The 17,362-nt window shown below is 40.0% G+C and overlaps 4 protein-coding genes and 1 long non-coding RNA gene across 7 annotated transcripts; all 5 read left to right on the plus strand.

Annotated features, from left to right (window-relative positions):
• Positions 1-333: 333 nt before the first annotated feature.
• Positions 334-14,645, plus strand: LOC121184337. Its single transcript, XR_005894286.1, has 3 exons — positions 334-426; positions 14,028-14,075; positions 14,167-14,645. It is a non-coding gene; the product is annotated as an uncharacterized LOC121184337 (long non-coding RNA).
• Positions 366-6,589, plus strand: LOC121184331 (nuclear factor 7, brain-like). Of its 3 annotated transcripts, none has more exons than XM_041041945.1 (2): positions 366-1,287; positions 5,024-5,871. In XM_041041945.1, exons 1-2 carry the CDS (start codon positions 466-468, stop codon positions 5,627-5,629), a joined length of 1,428 nt encoding a protein of 475 aa, XP_040897879.1. In that variant the 5' UTR covers positions 366-465; the 3' UTR covers positions 5,630-5,871. The 3 variants fall into 3 exon arrangements, with proteins under 3 accessions (XP_040897879.1, XP_040897877.1, XP_040897878.1); XM_041041943.1 differs by lacking the exon at positions 5,024-5,871 and adding an exon at positions 5,991-6,589 and having other exon boundaries at positions 369-1,880; XM_041041944.1 differs by lacking the exon at positions 5,024-5,871 and having other exon boundaries at positions 372-1,931.
• Positions 2,168-8,943, plus strand: LOC121184334 (nuclear factor 7, brain-like). Its single transcript, XM_041041949.1, has 2 exons — positions 2,168-2,656; positions 7,437-8,943. The coding sequence occupies exons 1-2, from the start codon at positions 2,494-2,496 to the stop codon at positions 8,699-8,701; spliced, it is 1,428 nt and encodes a 475-aa protein (XP_040897883.1). The 5' UTR covers positions 2,168-2,493; the 3' UTR covers positions 8,702-8,943.
• On the plus strand, positions 10,227-16,449 carry LOC121184333 (nuclear factor 7, brain-like). The gene is made up of 3 exons (XM_041041948.1): positions 10,227-11,839; positions 15,185-15,190; positions 16,139-16,449. The coding sequence occupies exon 1, from the start codon at positions 10,346-10,348 to the stop codon at positions 11,771-11,773; it is 1,428 nt and encodes a 475-aa protein (XP_040897882.1). The 5' UTR covers positions 10,227-10,345; the 3' UTR covers positions 11,774-11,839; positions 15,185-15,190; positions 16,139-16,449.
• LOC121184325 (zinc-binding protein A33-like) lies at positions 15,020-16,449 on the plus strand. Its single transcript, XM_041041933.1, has one exon. It carries the CDS (start codon positions 15,020-15,022, stop codon positions 15,788-15,790), a length of 771 nt encoding a protein of 256 aa, XP_040897867.1. The 3' UTR covers positions 15,791-16,449.
• Positions 16,450-17,362: the final 913 nt, after the last annotated feature.

The following is a 17,362-nucleotide window of genomic DNA, read 5'->3' on the forward strand; positions in this document are numbered from 1 at the left end:
ACTACAAAAAAAGGACGAAATCCTCTGAACATTTAAATTCTTCTGAAAATCTGTTTCAAAATGGGCAGATGAAAGATCAAGCAAACAAATCATAATCAAACACAAGTGCAAATACATACATACATATTGGATTATCAGAAGGAGGGAAACAGCGGCTGCAGTGTTGGTATTTCAGTCTACAGGAAACTTGAACGTTTTTCAGATTCTGAAGGACATTGCGCAGGTTTTAGGCCAAAGGTGATAAAAGCAGATAGCAGCAGTGTTGCCATTAATGATTAACTGATGAAAGATGCAGATGACAGTGAAAGAAGGTTCTGTCATTGTGGAGAAACGGAACAAAGTCGCCATTACAGAGTGGGATATCTCTAACTGAGCAATGATCGCTTAGGGGACTATAAGAGGCAAAGTGAAAGGAGACTGAATTTGGTGAGTCTTTCATTTACAAACAACTTGAAAACGGAGAAAATGGCTGAGAAGATTGCTCTTCTTGAGAGTTACCTGAGTTGCCATGTGTGTTCAGAGACTTTCAGAGATCCTGTGTCTCTGAGCTGCAACCACAGCTTCTGTTCGAGCTGTCTGCAACAATTCTGGGAACAAGCTAAAAACAAAAACTGTCCCATTTGTAAAAGAAAGTCTTCAAAAGACTTTCCAGGAGTGAACTTTACACTGAAGGAACTGGCTGATTCCTTTGCTGAGAGACAGAAAGCTGAATCATCTGAGACTGAAAGAGGAGAGACGAAGGTGGAGGTGGTGTGTAGTAAACATCAAGAAGAGCCTAAACTCTTCTGTAAGGATGAAGACAGAGCTCTGTGTCCTGTCTGTGAGTTTTCCCTCCATCACGGTCACAAGGTGGTTCCTATAGAACAAGCAGTCAGTGACCTGAAGGAGCAGCTGAAATCTGACTTGAAGTCTCTACAGGACAAGAGGAGCAAATACAAACAAGTGGAGAAAACATACAATGAAATGATTCAACACTCCAAGAAGCAGCTGCTGTCCACAGAGAGACAGATCAGAGCAGAGTTCACCAAGCTCCAGCAGTTCCTGAAAGAGGAAGAGGAGTCCAGACTGGCAGCTCTGAGGGAGGAAGAGGAGCAGAAGGGGAAGAGCATCAGCAGAGAGATGAAGATGATTGAGGAGCAGATCTCCTCTCTGTCAGACAGTATCTCTGCTGTTGAAGAAGAGCTGAAGAAAGACAACGTGTCCTTCCTCAGCAGTTATAAACCCACTCAGACCAGAGCCAGAGCCCAGAGCTCACTGTCAGATCCACAGCTGGTCTCAGGAGGACTGATAGATGTGGCCAAACACCTGGGCAACCTGTCCTTCAGAGTCTGGGAGAAGATGAAGGAGAAGGTCCACTTCAGTCCTGTCATTCTGGATCCAAATACTGCACCTGCCTGGCTCTGTCTGTCTGATGATCTGACCAGTGTCAGAAACGGACAAACAAAGCAGCAGGTCCCCGGAAATCCAGAGAGAAATACTAAGTATGCCACTGTTCTGGGCTCTGAGGGCTTCAGCTCAGGGAAACACAGCTGGGAGGTGGAGGTGGGAGACCATCCTGCCTGGAATGTAGGTTTCACTAAAGAATCAGTTGAAAGAAAGGGAGAGTTTCCTCCTTCACCAGAACATGGAGTCTGGTGTTTATTGTATGGAAATGGAAAATACACGAATGGTGTTGGTAAGACTGTCACAGTGAAGAAGAGTCTCCAGAGGATCAAAGTCCAGCTGGACTATGACAGGGGGGAGGTGTCCTTCTACAATGCTGAAGACACGACTCACATCTACACTCACAGAGACACTTTCACTGAGAGACTCTTCCCATATTTTAGTGTTGGAAAGTCTGGTGATGCCAAAACTTCTGAAATCAAAATCTGTCAAACTGAGATTCCTCTGTGATGTTCTGGGATGTTAGTTTTTCTTTTAGGATCATTTGAGGTTTATTACACTCTATAATCATCATCACACCCGACCTAACATACTACACCTGCTCACCTGTTGTTTTTTCTTTAAAATTATATTGATTTTTTTGTTGTGTGATTTTTGTTTATTTTAATTTCACCATCATAAGCCATCCGTTTCGGTTTGTGAGATTTCTGATTGATTATTGTTTGCTATGTTCTTCAACAGAACTGATTTGTTGCCGAGGGTCACAGAAATACTGTCTCTACTGTCTGAAATGAATTATGTAAACATTTTCATACAGACATGAGGAGAAGATGTTTCCTGGAGTTTTTTTTTTCCTGAATCAAGAAAAAAAACAGCACCATCTGCTGGTGACAAAATGACATGACAGCAATTCCCACAGTGATAATTCAACCAATGACGGACGTACAAGAAACTGAAAGTAGATTCTGACATTGTTGAAAACAGCTGAGACGCCATTACATGCTGCGAAATTTTCTACCGGAAAACACACGTTTGAGCTGATTTAATCAATCAAGTGAAGGGACAGTAACATGGTGAGTCTGCTGAAATATAATTAAGATACCAAAACAAATGGCTGAGAAGGTTGCTCTTGTTGAGAGTTACCTGAGTTGCCATGTTTGTTCAGAGACTTTCAGAGATCCTGTGTCTCTGAGCTGCAACCACAGCTTTTGTTCAAGCTGTCTGCAAAAATTCTGGGAACAAGCTAAAAACAAAAACTGTCCCATTTGTAAAAGGAAATCTTCAAAAGAGTTTCCAGGAGTGAACTTTACACTGAAGGAACTGGCTGATTCCTTTGCTGAGAGACAGAAAGCTGAATCATCTGAAGTAAAAACGGAAGAAAATAAAGCAGAAGTGGTGCAAAGTAAACATCAAGAAGAGCCTAAACTCTTCTGTGAGGATGAAGACAGAACTGTGTGTCCTGTCTGTGAGATGTCTCTTCACCACGGTCACAAGCTGGTTCCTATAGAACAAGCAGTCAGTGACCTGAAGGAGCAGCTGAAATCTGACTTGAAGTCTCTACAGGACAAGAGGAGCAAATACAAACAAGTGGAGAAAACATACAATGAAATGATTCAACACTCCAAGAAGCAGCTGCTGTCCACAGAGAGACAGATCAGAGCAGAGTTCACCAAGCTCCAGCAGATCCTGAAAGAGGAAGAGGAGTCCAGACTGGCAGCTCTGAGGGAGGAAGAGGAGCAGAAGGGGAAGAGCATCAGCAGAGAGATGAAGATGATTGAGGAGCAGATCTCCTCTCTGTCAGACAGTATCTCTGCTGTTGAAGAAGAGCTGAAGAAAGACAACGTGTCCTTCCTCAGCAGTTATAAACCCACTCAGACCAGAGCCAGAGCCCAGAGCTCACTGTCAGATCCACAGCTGGTCTCAGGAGGACTGATAGATGTGGCCAAACACCTGGGCAACCTGTCCTTCAGAGTCTTGGAGAAGATGAAGGAGAAGGTCCACTTCAGTCCTGTCATTCTGGACCCAAACACAGCAAACCCATGTCTCTGTCTGTCTGATGATCTGACCAGTGTGAGAAATGGAGACAAGAAGCAGCAGCTCCCTAACAATCCAGAGAGACACACTAAGTATACCATTGTTCTGGGCTCTGAGGGCTTCAGCTCAGGGAAACACAGCTGGGAGGTGGAGGTGGGAGACCATCCTGTCTGGAATGTGGGTTTGGTTAAAGAGTCAGCTGACAGGAAGGAGGAGAGACTTGCTTCACCAGAAAGTGGAGTCTGGTGTTTATTACATCGCAGTGGAAAGTACACCAGTGGCTTTAAGGACACTTTCACAGTGAAGAAGAGTCTCCAGAGGATCAGAGTCCAGCTGGACTATGACAGGGGGGAGGTGTCCTTCTACGATGCTGAAGACACGAATCACATCTACACTTACAGAGACACTTTCACTGAGAGACTCTTCCCATACTTTTACTTGGTTGGTGATGCCAAAACCTCTGATATCAAAATCTGTCAAACTAAGATTTCTCTGTGAATTTCTGATTAGTTCTTCTATCATCACACTCTTCAGTTTGGTGATGAGAGCCACTAAAACTGTTTTTCTCCTGAAATGAATTATCTGCAAACTGAAAAACCCACGGTGGTGCAGTGTTTAGCACTGTCGCCTCACAGCAAGAGGGTTCCAGGTTTGAATCCCGATCTGGGCTCTTCTGTGCGGAGTTTGCATGTTCTCCCTGTCCCTGTGTGGGTTCTCTCCGGGTACTCCGGCTTCCTCCCACAATCCCAAAAACATGCATGGGTTAGGTTAACTGGCTACTCTAAATTGCCCCTAGGTGTGAGTGTGTGCTTGTGTGGTTGTCTGTCTTTGTGTGTCAGACCTCCGATTGACAGGCGACCAGTCCAAGGTGCACCCCGCCTCTCGCCCATAGTCAGCTGGGATAGGCTCCAGCTCCCCCGCGACCCTGATGGATTAAGCAGTAGAAAATGAATGAATGAAAAACTCATGTACAACATAGTTGTAGGTTTCAGTTAAATTAAAACTACAAAAATAGTCTGTGTCCTCTTATTTGATTTAGATCAGATAAGAGGAAACAAGGTAAACAACAGGTAATCCAGAGAAATAATCCACCTACTAAATACTGTAACTGTGGCACATCATCAGATCAGATGATAAACTTTTACACCTGTAAATATCAAGACTGATTTCTAGATTGTAAAGTATCACAGCATCTTGTTTTTAATTAGAAACCAGTGTATAATGTATCTGCTATTTCCATTTTTCATTTTGTTTGCAGTTATGTGGCTTCTTTTTTAGTTTTATTGTTATAAGCCATCAGTTTTATTTTGTAAGATTTCTGGCTCTGCTGATGACGTATTTCAGTTTTGATATGATTAATTTTTTTTCTTCAATATAAATGATTTGTCATAGTTGTTGTTTTTCCTAACTGTCTTTTCTGTCTGAAATTAATTCTTTTCAGTGGTTTTCATTTTCTCATTTTGTTTCATGGAAACTCATAAATGCATGTTTCTCTAAACTGTCATTTTCAGCTGGAAATTATTTTTTGAAAGACCTTGAGCGATGAAGGATTTTGTTGTTTTCTAAAATTCACATTTGCTCATTTACTTTTAATAAATTTAAGCAGATAGATGTGGCCAAACACCTGGGCAACCTGTCCTTCAGAGTCTGGGAGAAGATGAAGGAGAAGGTCCACTTCAGTCCTGTCATTCTGGACCCAAACACAGTAAACCCCTGGCTCTATCTCTCTGATGATCTGACCAGTGTGAGACAGGGAGACACAAAGCAGCAGCTCCCTGACAATCCAGAGAGAAACACTAAGTATACCACTGTTCTGAGCTCTGAGGGCTTCAGCTCAGGGAAACACAGCTGGGAGGTGGAGGTGGGAGACCATCCTGACTGGAATGTGGGTTTGGCTAAAGAGTCAGTTGAAAGGAAGGAGGAGAGACTTGCTTCACCAGAACATGGAGTCTGGTGTTTTTTGCATCGCAGTGGAAAATACACCAATTGTGTTGGTGAGACTGTCACAGTGAAGAAGAGTCTCCAGAGGATCAAAGTCCAGCTGGACTATGACAAGGGGGAGGTGTCCTTCTACAATGCTGAAGACGTGATTTACATCTACACTCACAGAGACACTTTCACTGAGAGACTCTTCCCATTTTTCGATATTGGAATATCTGGTGAAGCCAAAACGACTTCTATCAAAATCTGTCAAAATGAGATTTCTCTGTGATGTTTGTTTTTCTATTATGATCATTTGAGGTTTATTACACTCTAAACTCATCATCACACAATTGTTTTTGCCCTAATTGTCTCCACTGTTTGAAATTAATTACATAAAGCTGTTTTCATCTTTGTCTGTTGTTTTCATAGAAACTGACCTAAAATACGAGACAAATAAATCTTGTTTTCACATGAAATTCATTTAGTTACATTTATGTTTTCTTTACTTGAGATTTATTAATGATGGTAAATCCTGATATTTTGTTTAGGCTGCTTTCTTAGCTTTTAAGAATCAGACTTGGTATAGCAGGTTGTGCTGTTTCTTAAAATAAAGATTAATATCCAAGTAGACATGACTAGAAAATTCTGAGACTTTGTCACATCACCAGGAGACAAAGTTTCCAAATCAAAGCTGTTAATTATCCTGGTTATCAGCATCTTGTTTAGTGTCAAACAACATTGTATAGTTGTATATATCCACTGTACTGAATGTTTTGATTGGTTCAGTTTGTTCAACATCAGATTTTCTTTTTGATATTCTTGGCTGTTTTGATGAGTTTTGCATCTGTCGGCCTGTTGAAATGAATCTCCTCACCTGAGCACTGAAGCACAAACCTCTGCTTGTTTCGATTTTATATTATTTTAATGAACTGTAGAGAGAAAAGAAAAGAAAAGTTGTACTGTGCTGAATAAAGAGTAAAACGTTTATCTAAAAACGAAATCCTCTCAGCACCATCTGCTGGAGACAAAATTACATGACAGCTTTTCCTGTATGTGATAATTCAACTGGTGAGGGACTCAATGAAATATGAAACATTTTTATCTAAACTTGTTTTCAGTTGGAAATTATTTTTTGAAAGACCTTGAGCAATGAAGAATTTTGTTGTTTTCTAAAATTCACATTTGTTCATGATGACACTCCTGATTTTCATATTCTGTTCACTTTTAATAAATTTCAGCAGAATCTTTGCTCATGTTGACCAGTAAATTCTAAATGACGGTGTTGTAATCTGACTGATGATCAGATTACAACACCGTCACTGGCTCAGATATGTTTAGTGTGCACGGTAAGTTGTGTAACTTGTTAAAACATGCAAAATGCTGAAACTGTCTCACATCATCAGGCGACAGACTTTCCAAATCAGAATCTCAATATCAGCTCTTCCACCTTTATGGACATTTTTCCTGTAAGTGTCACGAGATGGAGACAAAGATCCCATTTTGAATAAGAATGAATATGAAATGTTTTAAAACTGCTTTAGTGTCAGTCAGAATGTTGAAATGTTCACTCCTCACCTGAAGCACAAACCTCTGCTTGTTTCATTTTTATATTATTTTACTGAACTGTAGACAGAAAAGAAAAGTTGTACTGTGCTGAATAAAGAGTAAAATGTTTATCTAAGGATGAAATCCTCTCAGCACCATCTGCTGGAGACAAAATTACATGACAGAATTTCCTGCATGTGATAATTCAACTTGTAACAGACTCAGTGAAATTGAAAGTAGACTGTCACATTAATCAGTGCTAAGACGCCATTACAGGGTGTGAGAGCTCTGCTTAAAAACACTTATTTGGAGTATTTTCAGACATCAAGAGGAGGAACAGTAACTTGGTGAGTCTTGAAATTGAAAGACCATATTGATACCAAAACAAATGGCTGAGAAGATTGCTCTTCTTGAGAGTTACCTGAGTTGCCATGTGTGTTCAGAAACTTTCAGAGATCCTGTGTCTCTGAGCTGCAACCACAGCTTCTGTTCAAGCTGTCTGCAACAATCCTGGGAACAAGCTAAAAAGAAAAACTGTCCCATTTGTAAAGGAAAGTCTTCAAAAGATGATCCAGGAGTGAACTTCACACTGAAGGAACTGGCTGATTCCTTTGCTGAGAGACAGAAAGCTGAATCATCTGAGACTGAAAGAGGAGAGAAGAAGGTGGAGGTGGTGTGTTGTAAACATCATGAAGACACAAAACTGTTCTGTAAGGATGAAGACAGAGCTGTGTGTGCTGTCTGTGAGTTTTCTCTCCACCACGGTCACAAGGTGGTTCCTATAGAACAAGCAGTCAGTGACATGAAGGAGCAGCTGAAATCTGACTTGAAGTCTCTACAGGACAAGAGGAGCAAATACAAACAAGTGGAGAAAACATACAATGAAATGATTCAACACTCCAAGAAGCAGCTGCTGTCCACAGAGAGACAGATCAGAGCAGAGTTCACCAAGCTCCAGCAGTTCCTGAAAGAGGAAGAGGAGTCCAGACTGGCAGCTCTGAGGGAGGAAGAGGAGCAGAAGAGGAAGAGCATCAACAGACAGATGAAGATGATTGAGGAGCAGATCTCCTCTTTGTCAGACAGTATCTCTGCTGTTGAAGAAGAGCTGAAGAAAGACAACGTGCCCTTCCTCAGCAGCTATAAACCCACTCAGACCAGAGCCAGAGCCCAGAGCTCACTGTCAGATCCACAGCTGGTCTCAGGAGGACTGATAGATGTGGCCAAACACCTGGGCAACCTGTCCTTCAGAGTCTGGGAGAAGATGAAGGAGAAGGTCCACTTCAGTCCTGTCATTCTGGACCCAAACACAGCAGACCGCTGGCTCTATCTGTCTGATGATCTGACCAGTGTGAGACATGGAGACACAAAGCAGCAGCTCCCTGACAATCCAGAGAGAAACACTAATTATGCCACTGTTCTGAGCTCTGAGGGCTTCAGCTCAGGGAAACACAGCTGGGAGGTGGAGGTGGGAGACCATCCTGACTGGAATGTGGGTTGGGTTAAAGAGTCAGTTGAAAGGAAGGAGGAGAGACTTGCTTCACCAGAACATGGAGTCTGGTGTTTTTTGCATCGCAGTGGAAAATACACCAATTGTGTTGGTGAGACTGTCACATTGAAGAAGAGTCTCCAGAGGATCAAAGTCCAGCTGGACTATGACAAGGGGGAGGTGTCCTTCTACAATGCTGAAGACGTGATTTACATCTACACTCACAGAGACACTTTCACTGAGAGACTCTTCCCATTTTTCGATATTGGAATATCTGGTGAAGCCAAAACGACTTCTATCAAAATCTGTCAAAATGAGATTTCTCTGTGATGTTTGTTTTTCTATTATGATCATTTGAGGTTTATTACACTCTAAACTCATCATCACACAATTGTTTTTGCCCTAATTGTCTCCACTGTTTGAAATTAATTACATAAAGCTGTTTTCATCTTTGTCTGTTGTTTTCATAGAAACTGACCTAAAATACGAGACAAATAAATCTTGTTTTCACATGAAATTCATTTAGTTACATTTATGTTTTCTTTACTTGAGATTTATTAATGATGGTAAATCCTGATATTTTGTTTAGGCTGCTTTCTTAGCTTTTAAGAATCAGACTTGGTATAGCAGGTTGTGCTGTTTCTTAAAATAAAGATTAATATCCAAGTAGACATGACTAGAAAATTCTGAGACTTTGTCACATCACCAGGAGACAAAGTTTCCAAATCAAAGCTGTTAATTATCCTGGTTATCAGCATCTTGTTTAGTGTCAAACAACATTGTATAGTTGTATATATCCACTGTACTGAATGTTTTGATTGGTTCAGTTTGTTCAACATCAGATTTTCTTTTTGATATTCTTGGCTGTTTTGATGAGTTTTGCATCTGTCGGCCTGTTGAAATGAATCTCCTCACCTGAGCACTGAAGCACAAACCTCTGCTTGTTTCGATTTTATATTATTTTAATGAACTGTAGAGAGAAAAGAAAAGAAAAGTTGTACTGTGCTGAATAAAGAGTAAAACGTTTATCTAAAAACGAAATCCTCTCAGCACCATCTGCTGGAGACAAAATTACATGACAGCTTTTCCTGTATGTGATAATTCAACTGGTGAGGGACTCAATGAAATATGAAACATTTTTATCTAAACTTGTTTTCAGTTGGAAATTATTTTTTGAAAGACCTTGAGCAATGAAGAATTTTGTTGTTTTCTAAAATTCACATTTGTTCATGATGACACTCCTGATTTTCATATTCTGTTCACTTTTAATAAATTTCAGCAGAATCTTTGCTCATGTTGACCAGTAAATTCTAAATGACGGTGTTGTAATCTGACTGATGATCAGATTACAACACCGTCACTGGCTCAGATATGTTTAGTGTGCACGGTAAGTTGTGTAACTTGTTAAAACATGCAAAATGCTGAAACTGTCTCACATCATCAGGCGACAGACTTTCCAAATCAGAATCTCAATATCAGCTCTTCCACCTTTATGGACATTTTTCCTGTAAGTGTCACGAGATGGAGACAAAGATCCCATTTTGAATAAGAATGAATATGAAATGTTTTAAAACTGCTTTAGTGTCAGTCAGAATGTTGAAATGTTCACTCCTCACCTGAAGCACAAACCTCTGCTTGTTTCATTTTTATATTATTTTACTGAACTGTAGACAGAAAAGAAAAGTTGTACTGTGCTGAATAAAGAGTAAAATGTTTATCTAAGGATGAAATCCTCTCAGCACCATCTGCTGGAGACAAAATTACATGACAGAATTTCCTGCATGTGATAATTCAACTTGTAACAGACTCAGTGAAATTGAAAGTAGACTGTCACATTAATCAGTGCTAAGACGCCATTACAGGGTGTGAGAGCTCTGCTTAAAAACACTTATTTGGAGTATTTTCAGACATCAAGAGGAGGAACAGTAACTTGGTGAGTCTTGAAATTGAAAGACCATATTGATACCAAAACAAATGGCTGAGAAGATTGCTCTTCTTGAGAGTTACCTGAGTTGCCATGTGTGTTCAGAAACTTTCAGAGATCCTGTGTCTCTGAGCTGCAACCACAGCTTCTGTTCAAGCTGTCTGCAACAATCCTGGGAACAAGCTAAAAAGAAAAACTGTCCCATTTGTAAAGGAAAGTCTTCAAAAGATGATCCAGGAGTGAACTTCACACTGAAGGAACTGGCTGATTCCTTTGCTGAGAGACAGAAAGCTGAATCATCTGAGACTGAAAGAGGAGAGAAGAAGGTGGAGGTGGTGTGTTGTAAACATCATGAAGACACAAAACTGTTCTGTAAGGATGAAGACAGAGCTGTGTGTGCTGTCTGTGAGTTTTCTCTCCACCACGGTCACAAGGTGGTTCCTATAGAACAAGCAGTCAGTGACATGAAGGAGCAGCTGAAATCTGACTTGAAGTCTCTACAGGACAAGAGGAGCAAATACAAACAAGTGGAGAAAACATACAATGAAATGATTCAACACTCCAAGAAGCAGCTGCTGTCCACAGAGAGACAGATCAGAGCAGAGTTCACCAAGCTCCAGCAGTTCCTGAAAGAGGAAGAGGAGTCCAGACTGGCAGCTCTGAGGGAGGAAGAGGAGCAGAAGAGGAAGAGCATCAACAGACAGATGAAGATGATTGAGGAGCAGATCTCCTCTTTGTCAGACAGTATCTCTGCTGTTGAAGAAGAGCTGAAGAAAGACAACGTGCCCTTCCTCAGCAGCTATAAACCCACTCAGACCAGAGCCAGAGCCCAGAGCTCACTGTCAGATCCACAGCTGGTCTCAGGAGGACTGATAGATGTGGCCAAACACCTGGGCAACCTGTCCTTCAGAGTCTGGGAGAAGATGAAGGAGAAGGTCCACTTCAGTCCTGTCATTCTGGACCCAAACACAGCAGACCGCTGGCTCTATCTGTCTGATGATCTGACCAGTGTGAGACATGGAGACACAAAGCAGCAGCTCCCTGACAATCCAGAGAGAAACACTAATTATGCCACTGTTCTGAGCTCTGAGGGCTTCAGCTCAGGGAAACACAGCTGGGAGGTGGAGGTGGGAGACCATCCTGACTGGAATGTGGGTTGGGTTAAAGAGTCAGTTGAAAGGAAGGAGGAGAGACTTGCTTCACCAGAACATGGAGTCTGGTGTTTTTTGCATCGCAGTGGAAAATACACCAATTGTGTTGGTGAGACTGTCACATTGAAGAAGAGTCTCCAGAGGATCAAAGTCCAGCTGGACTATGACAAGGGGGAGGTGTCCTTCTACAATGCTGAAGACGTGATTTACATCTACACTCACAGAGACACTTTCACTGAGAGACTCTTCCCATTTTTCGATATTGGAATATCTGGTGAAGCCAAAACGACTTCTATCAAAATCTGTCAAAATGAGATTTCTCTGTGATGTTTGTTTTTCTATTATGATCATTTGAGGTTTATTACACTCTAAACTCATCATCACACAATTGTTTTTGCCCTAATTGTCTCCACTGTTTGAAATTAATTACATAAAGCTGTTTTCATCTTTGTCTGTTGTTTTCATAGAAACTGACCTAAAATACGAGACAAATAAATCTTGTTTTCACATGAAATTCATTTAGTTACATTTATGTTTTCTTTACTTGAGATTTATTAATGATGGTAAATCCTGATATTTTGTTTAGGCTGCTTTCTTAGCTTTTAAGAATCAGACTTGGTATAGCAGGTTGTGCTGTTTCTTAAAATAAAGATTAATATCCAAGTAGACATGACTAGAAAATTCTGAGACTTTGTCACATCACCAGGAGACAAAGTTTCCAAATCAAAGCTGTTAATTATCCTGGTTATCAGCATCTTGTTTAGTGTCAAACAACATTGTATAGTTGTATATATCCACTGTACTGAATGTTTTGATTGGTTCAGTTTGTTCAACATCAGATTTTCTTTTTGATATTCTTGGCTGTTTTGATGAGTTTTGCATCTGTCGGCCTGTTGAAATGAATCTCCTCACCTGAGCACTGAAGCACAAACCTCTGCTTGTTTCGATTTTATATTATTTTAATGAACTGTAGAGAGAAAAGAAAAGAAAAGTTGTACTGTGCTGAATAAAGAGTAAAACGTTTATCTAAGGATGAAATCCTCTCAGCACCATCTGCTGGAGACAAAATTACATGACAGCTTTTCCTGTAAGTGATAATTCAACTGGTGAGGGACTCAATGAAATTGAAAGTAGATTGTCTTGCTATTGAAAGACCATATTGGTACCAAAACAAATGGCTGAAAAAATTCTGTACTTGAAAGTTACCTGAGTTGCCATGTTTTGGCAATTCTGAATATATGACTCACATCTTCAGTCACAGAGACACTTTCACTGAGAGACTCTTTCCATACATTATATTGGTACAGCCAATGATGCCAAAACCTCTGATATCAAAATCTGTCAAACTTCAATTTACTGATGAGGGCCCCTAAAATTGTTTTTCTCATTTTCTTTGTGGTTTGAAATATGGACTGATTATCTAAAGTAGATTTTATGGCCAAAGCTGACCACATGTGTAATATAGTAGTTGTTTTCAGGTAAAAACCTATTGACAAACAATTAAAACTACAAAAATAGTCTGTCTGTTTTGATCAGATAAGAGGAAACAAGGTAAACAACAGGTAATCCAGAGAAATAATCCACCTACTAAATACTGTAACTGTGGCACATCATCAGATCAGATGATAAACTTTTACACCCGTAAATATCAAGACTGATTTCTAGATTATAAAATATTTTATTGGTTCACAGCATCTTGTTTTTAATTAGAAACCAGTGTTTAATGTATCTACTATTTCCATTTTTCATTTTGTTTGCAGTTATGTGGCTTCTTTTTTAGTTTTATTATTAGCCATCAGTTTTATTTTGTAAGATTTCTGGCTCTGCTGATGACGTATTTCAGTTTTGATATGATTAATTTTTTTTCTTCAATATAATTAATTTGTCATTGATGGTCATAGATGTTGTTTTTCCTAACTGTCTTTTCTGTCTGAAATTAATTATTTTCAGTGGTTTTCATTTTCTCATTTTGTTTCATGGAAACTCATAAATCCATTTTTATCTAAACTTGTTTTCAGTTGGAAATTATTTTTTGAAAGACCTTGAGCAATGAAGAATTTTGTTGTTTTCTAAAATTCACATTTGTTCATGATGACACTCCTGATTTTGATATTCTGTTTACTTTTAATAAATTTCAGCAGAATCTTTGCTCATGTTGTCCAATAAATTCTAAATGACGGTGCTGTAATCTGACTGATGATCAGATTACAACACGTCACTGGCTCAGATATGTTTAGTGTGCACAGTAAGTTGTGCCACTTGTTAAATCATGCAAAATGCTGAAACTGTCTCACATCATCAGGCGACAAACTTTTCCAGTCAAAATCTCAATATCAGCTCTTCCACCTTTATGGACATTTTTTCTTTAAGTGTCACAAGATGGAGACAAAGATCCCATTTTGTCTGTCTCACTTATTTTACTTGCATATCATTGTTTGCTGCACAGGCTGATCAGTAGTACAAACTCTGAGCAGTGTGTGACACCTATATCCTTCAACGAACAGCATTCTATGTTTCAGACATGCTGTTTTCACATGTCATCGATCTTCCATATCTGATCCCCCTCTTCTTTCCTTTAAAGCTGGTGTTAGAGGATAACTCTGCTCAGCTGACCAGTGATGTACATACAGTAGGTTCATGCAGACTTTTATTCAGCAGGCATCTATTTAACTCGTGTTTTTCTTTCCTCTCACCAAACACAAACATTTCCACTGTTACAGTACAGATCACTGTCATCACCAAGTGAGCAGCTCCCCTGTGGTTCATGACAAACTCAGTCCATATCATGGCTCAGTCCAGAGGCTTCGTGGGCCGGTCTCTGTGCAGTTTGGAGAGCTCCTGCACATGCTCCCTGTGGGATGGCTCATGAAGCACCGCCTTCACCACCTCCTCATTGAAGTTGTCTTTGTTCAACGTGCAAATGTCCAGCACTCTGGCAACACCCCTAGCACTCAGCCTGCACAAGTTATCATCCTGGTCATACATCAGAGCCCGGCAAACGATGGGATCAGAGGTAGATCCGTGGTAGATGGCCTCTTGAAGTCCTTTGGTGCCTCCGCAGGCCAGAAATGCTTTTGGTGTCCTGAGAGGTCACTTTAGGGCAGCCATTCCAGTGGTAAGGTGCTGCTGCCCAGGGTGGATGGTAACTTCCCACTGTGCCTCCAGATGAACAAAGAAGGAAAGAAGATTTTTCTGTTTAAAAACAGAAAACATCATGAAGACACAAAAATGTTCTGTAAGGATGAAGACAGAGCTCTGTGTGCTGTCTGTGAGTTTTCTCTCCACCGCTGTCACAAGGTGGTTCCTATAGAACAAGCAGTCAGTGACCTGAAGGAGCAGCTGAAATCTGACTTGAAGTCTCTACAGGACAAGAGGAGCAAATACAAACAAGTGGAGAAAACATACAATCAAATGATTCAACACTCCAAGAAGCAGCTGCTGTCCACAGAGAGACAGATCAGAGCAGAGTTCACCAAGCTCCAGCAGATCCTGAAAGAGGAAGAGGAGTCCAGACTGGCAGCTCTGAGGGAGGAAGAGGAGCAGAAGAGGAAGAGCATCAGCAGAGAGATGAAGATGATTGAGGAGCAGATCTCCTCTCTGTCAGACAGTATCTCTGCTGTTGAAGAAGAGCTGAAGAAAGACAACATGTCCTTCCTCAGCAGTTATAAACCCACTCAGACCAGAGCCAGAGTCCAGAGCTCACTGTCAGATCCACAGCTGGTCTCAGGAGGACTGATAGATGTGGCCAAACACCTGGGCAACCTGTCCTTCAGAGTCTGGGAGAAGATGAAGGAGAAGGTCCACTTCAGTCCTGTCATTCTGGACCCAAACACAGCAAGCCGCTGGCTCTATCTGTCTAAAGATCTGACCAGTGTGAGAAGGGGAGACACAAAGTATCAGCAGCTCCCTGACAATCCAGAGAGAAACACTAAGTATGACAATGTTCTGGGCTCTGAGGGCTTCAGCTCAGGGAAACACAGCTGGGAGGTGGAGGTGGGAGACCATCCTGACTGGAATGTGGGTTTGGCTAAAGAGTCAGATGAAAGGAAGGAGGAGAAAACAGTTTCACCAAAGTATGGATTCTGGTGTTTATGGCATCGCAGGGGAAAATACATCAATTGTGTTGGTGAGACTGTCACAGTGAAGAAGAGTCTCCAGAGGATCAGAGTCCAGCTGGACTATGACAGGGGGGAGGTGTCCTTCTACAATGCTGAAGACATGACTCACATCTACACTCACAGAGACACTTTCACTGAGAGACTCCTCCCATATTTCAGTATTGGAATATCTGGTGATGCCAAAACTTCTGATATCAAAATGTGTCAAAGTGAGATTTCTCTGTGATGTTCTGGGATTTTAGTTTTTCTATTATGATCATTTGAGGTTTATTACAGTCTAAACTCCTGATCACATGATTGTTTTTGCCCTAATTCCCTCCACTGTCTGATATTAATTACATAAAGCCCTTTTCATCTTTCATCTTTGTCTGTTGTTTTCATAGAAACTGACCTAAAATACGTGACTAATCAAACTTGTTTTCACATGAAATTAATTTAGTTACATTTCTGTTTTCTTTAATTGAGATTTATTAATGATGGTAAATCCTGCTGTTGAAATTTTGTTTAGGCTGCTTTCTTAGCTTTTAAAAAAACAGACTGGGTATAGCAGGTTGTGTTGTTTCTAAAAATAAAGATTAATATCCAAGTAAACATGTCTACAAAATGCTGAGACTGTGTCACATCATCAGGAGACAAAGTTTCCAAATCAAAGCTGTTAATTATCCTGGTTATCAGCATCTTGTTTAGTGTCAAACAACATTGTATAGTTGTATATATCCACTGTACTGAATGTTTTGATTGGTTCAGTTTTGTGACAGTTTGTTCATCATCACATTTAGTTTTTGATATTCTTGGATCTTTGGATGAGTTTTGCATCTGTTTTTTTATCCTTTGCTAAGAGATGTTTTACTATAGTTTTGCTTTAATGAAACATTTATTTACAGATTTTCTGCCTGATTTATTTGTCATCTTTTTAACTGTTTAATCAATAACATAAATGACAAGTGGCCAGTTTATGATGAGCATTAAAGCAACAACCACAATGACTTTTTCTGAATCAGCAATAAGTTTATAAAATGTAAATCCTGAGGATGTTACTTGACCTGATGTGTAATTAAATCATCAGCGGTTTTTTATACAGAAATGATTTAATACAGAAAAGGATTTATACTCTATGAGGTTGTTTCCATTTTTCATACATAAATCTGCTAAAGCCTCATGTGACTTTACAAAACTTGGTACAGAACAATAACTATAAATCATACAGAACAATTATAGAACCACTTTTCACACAATACATAATTTAATATTGATCCATCATTGATTAAAACCTAATTTAATTTTCAAAACATCAATTTTCTCTCTGAAACTCTTTCATCCTAATGTCTCAGAACACAGTTTATCTAAATCTCAACATCAGCCCTTCAACATTTATTGACAGCCCAAACTAATTATATTTCCTGTTGTAACATCACATGACACCAATACAACAAACCTGAAATCAGCAAAAATCTGTGTATTATAAAAGTTAGACACAGTGAGAAACAAGGTGTAAAGATGGATAAAGTTTACCCTCCTACTTTTCTACTTCATTATTATAAATTTAAAAGAGAAAGTTTAGTTCAAGTTTTGCTGAATCATCATTTCCATCAGTCTCCTCAGGAAATATATCTTGTTGTTTTCAGCTTCATCTTTTTGCATTTCTTAAAACACAAACAAACAGAAACATTGCAGCTGTTGGTACGTATTGTAATTTGAACATGTGACGTTGTGTTGACACTGAGGTCTGTTAAAGAGCCTCATTGAAGAGAGGGAGCACTGAGTGTTTGTATACACAGAGCTGTAGTTATGGGAGTAA

This window comes from Toxotes jaculatrix, chromosome 7, assembly GCF_017976425.1.
Source record: "Toxotes jaculatrix isolate fToxJac2 chromosome 7, fToxJac2.pri, whole genome shotgun sequence".
NCBI classification, from domain to species: domain Eukaryota; kingdom Metazoa; phylum Chordata; class Actinopteri; family Toxotidae; genus Toxotes; species Toxotes jaculatrix.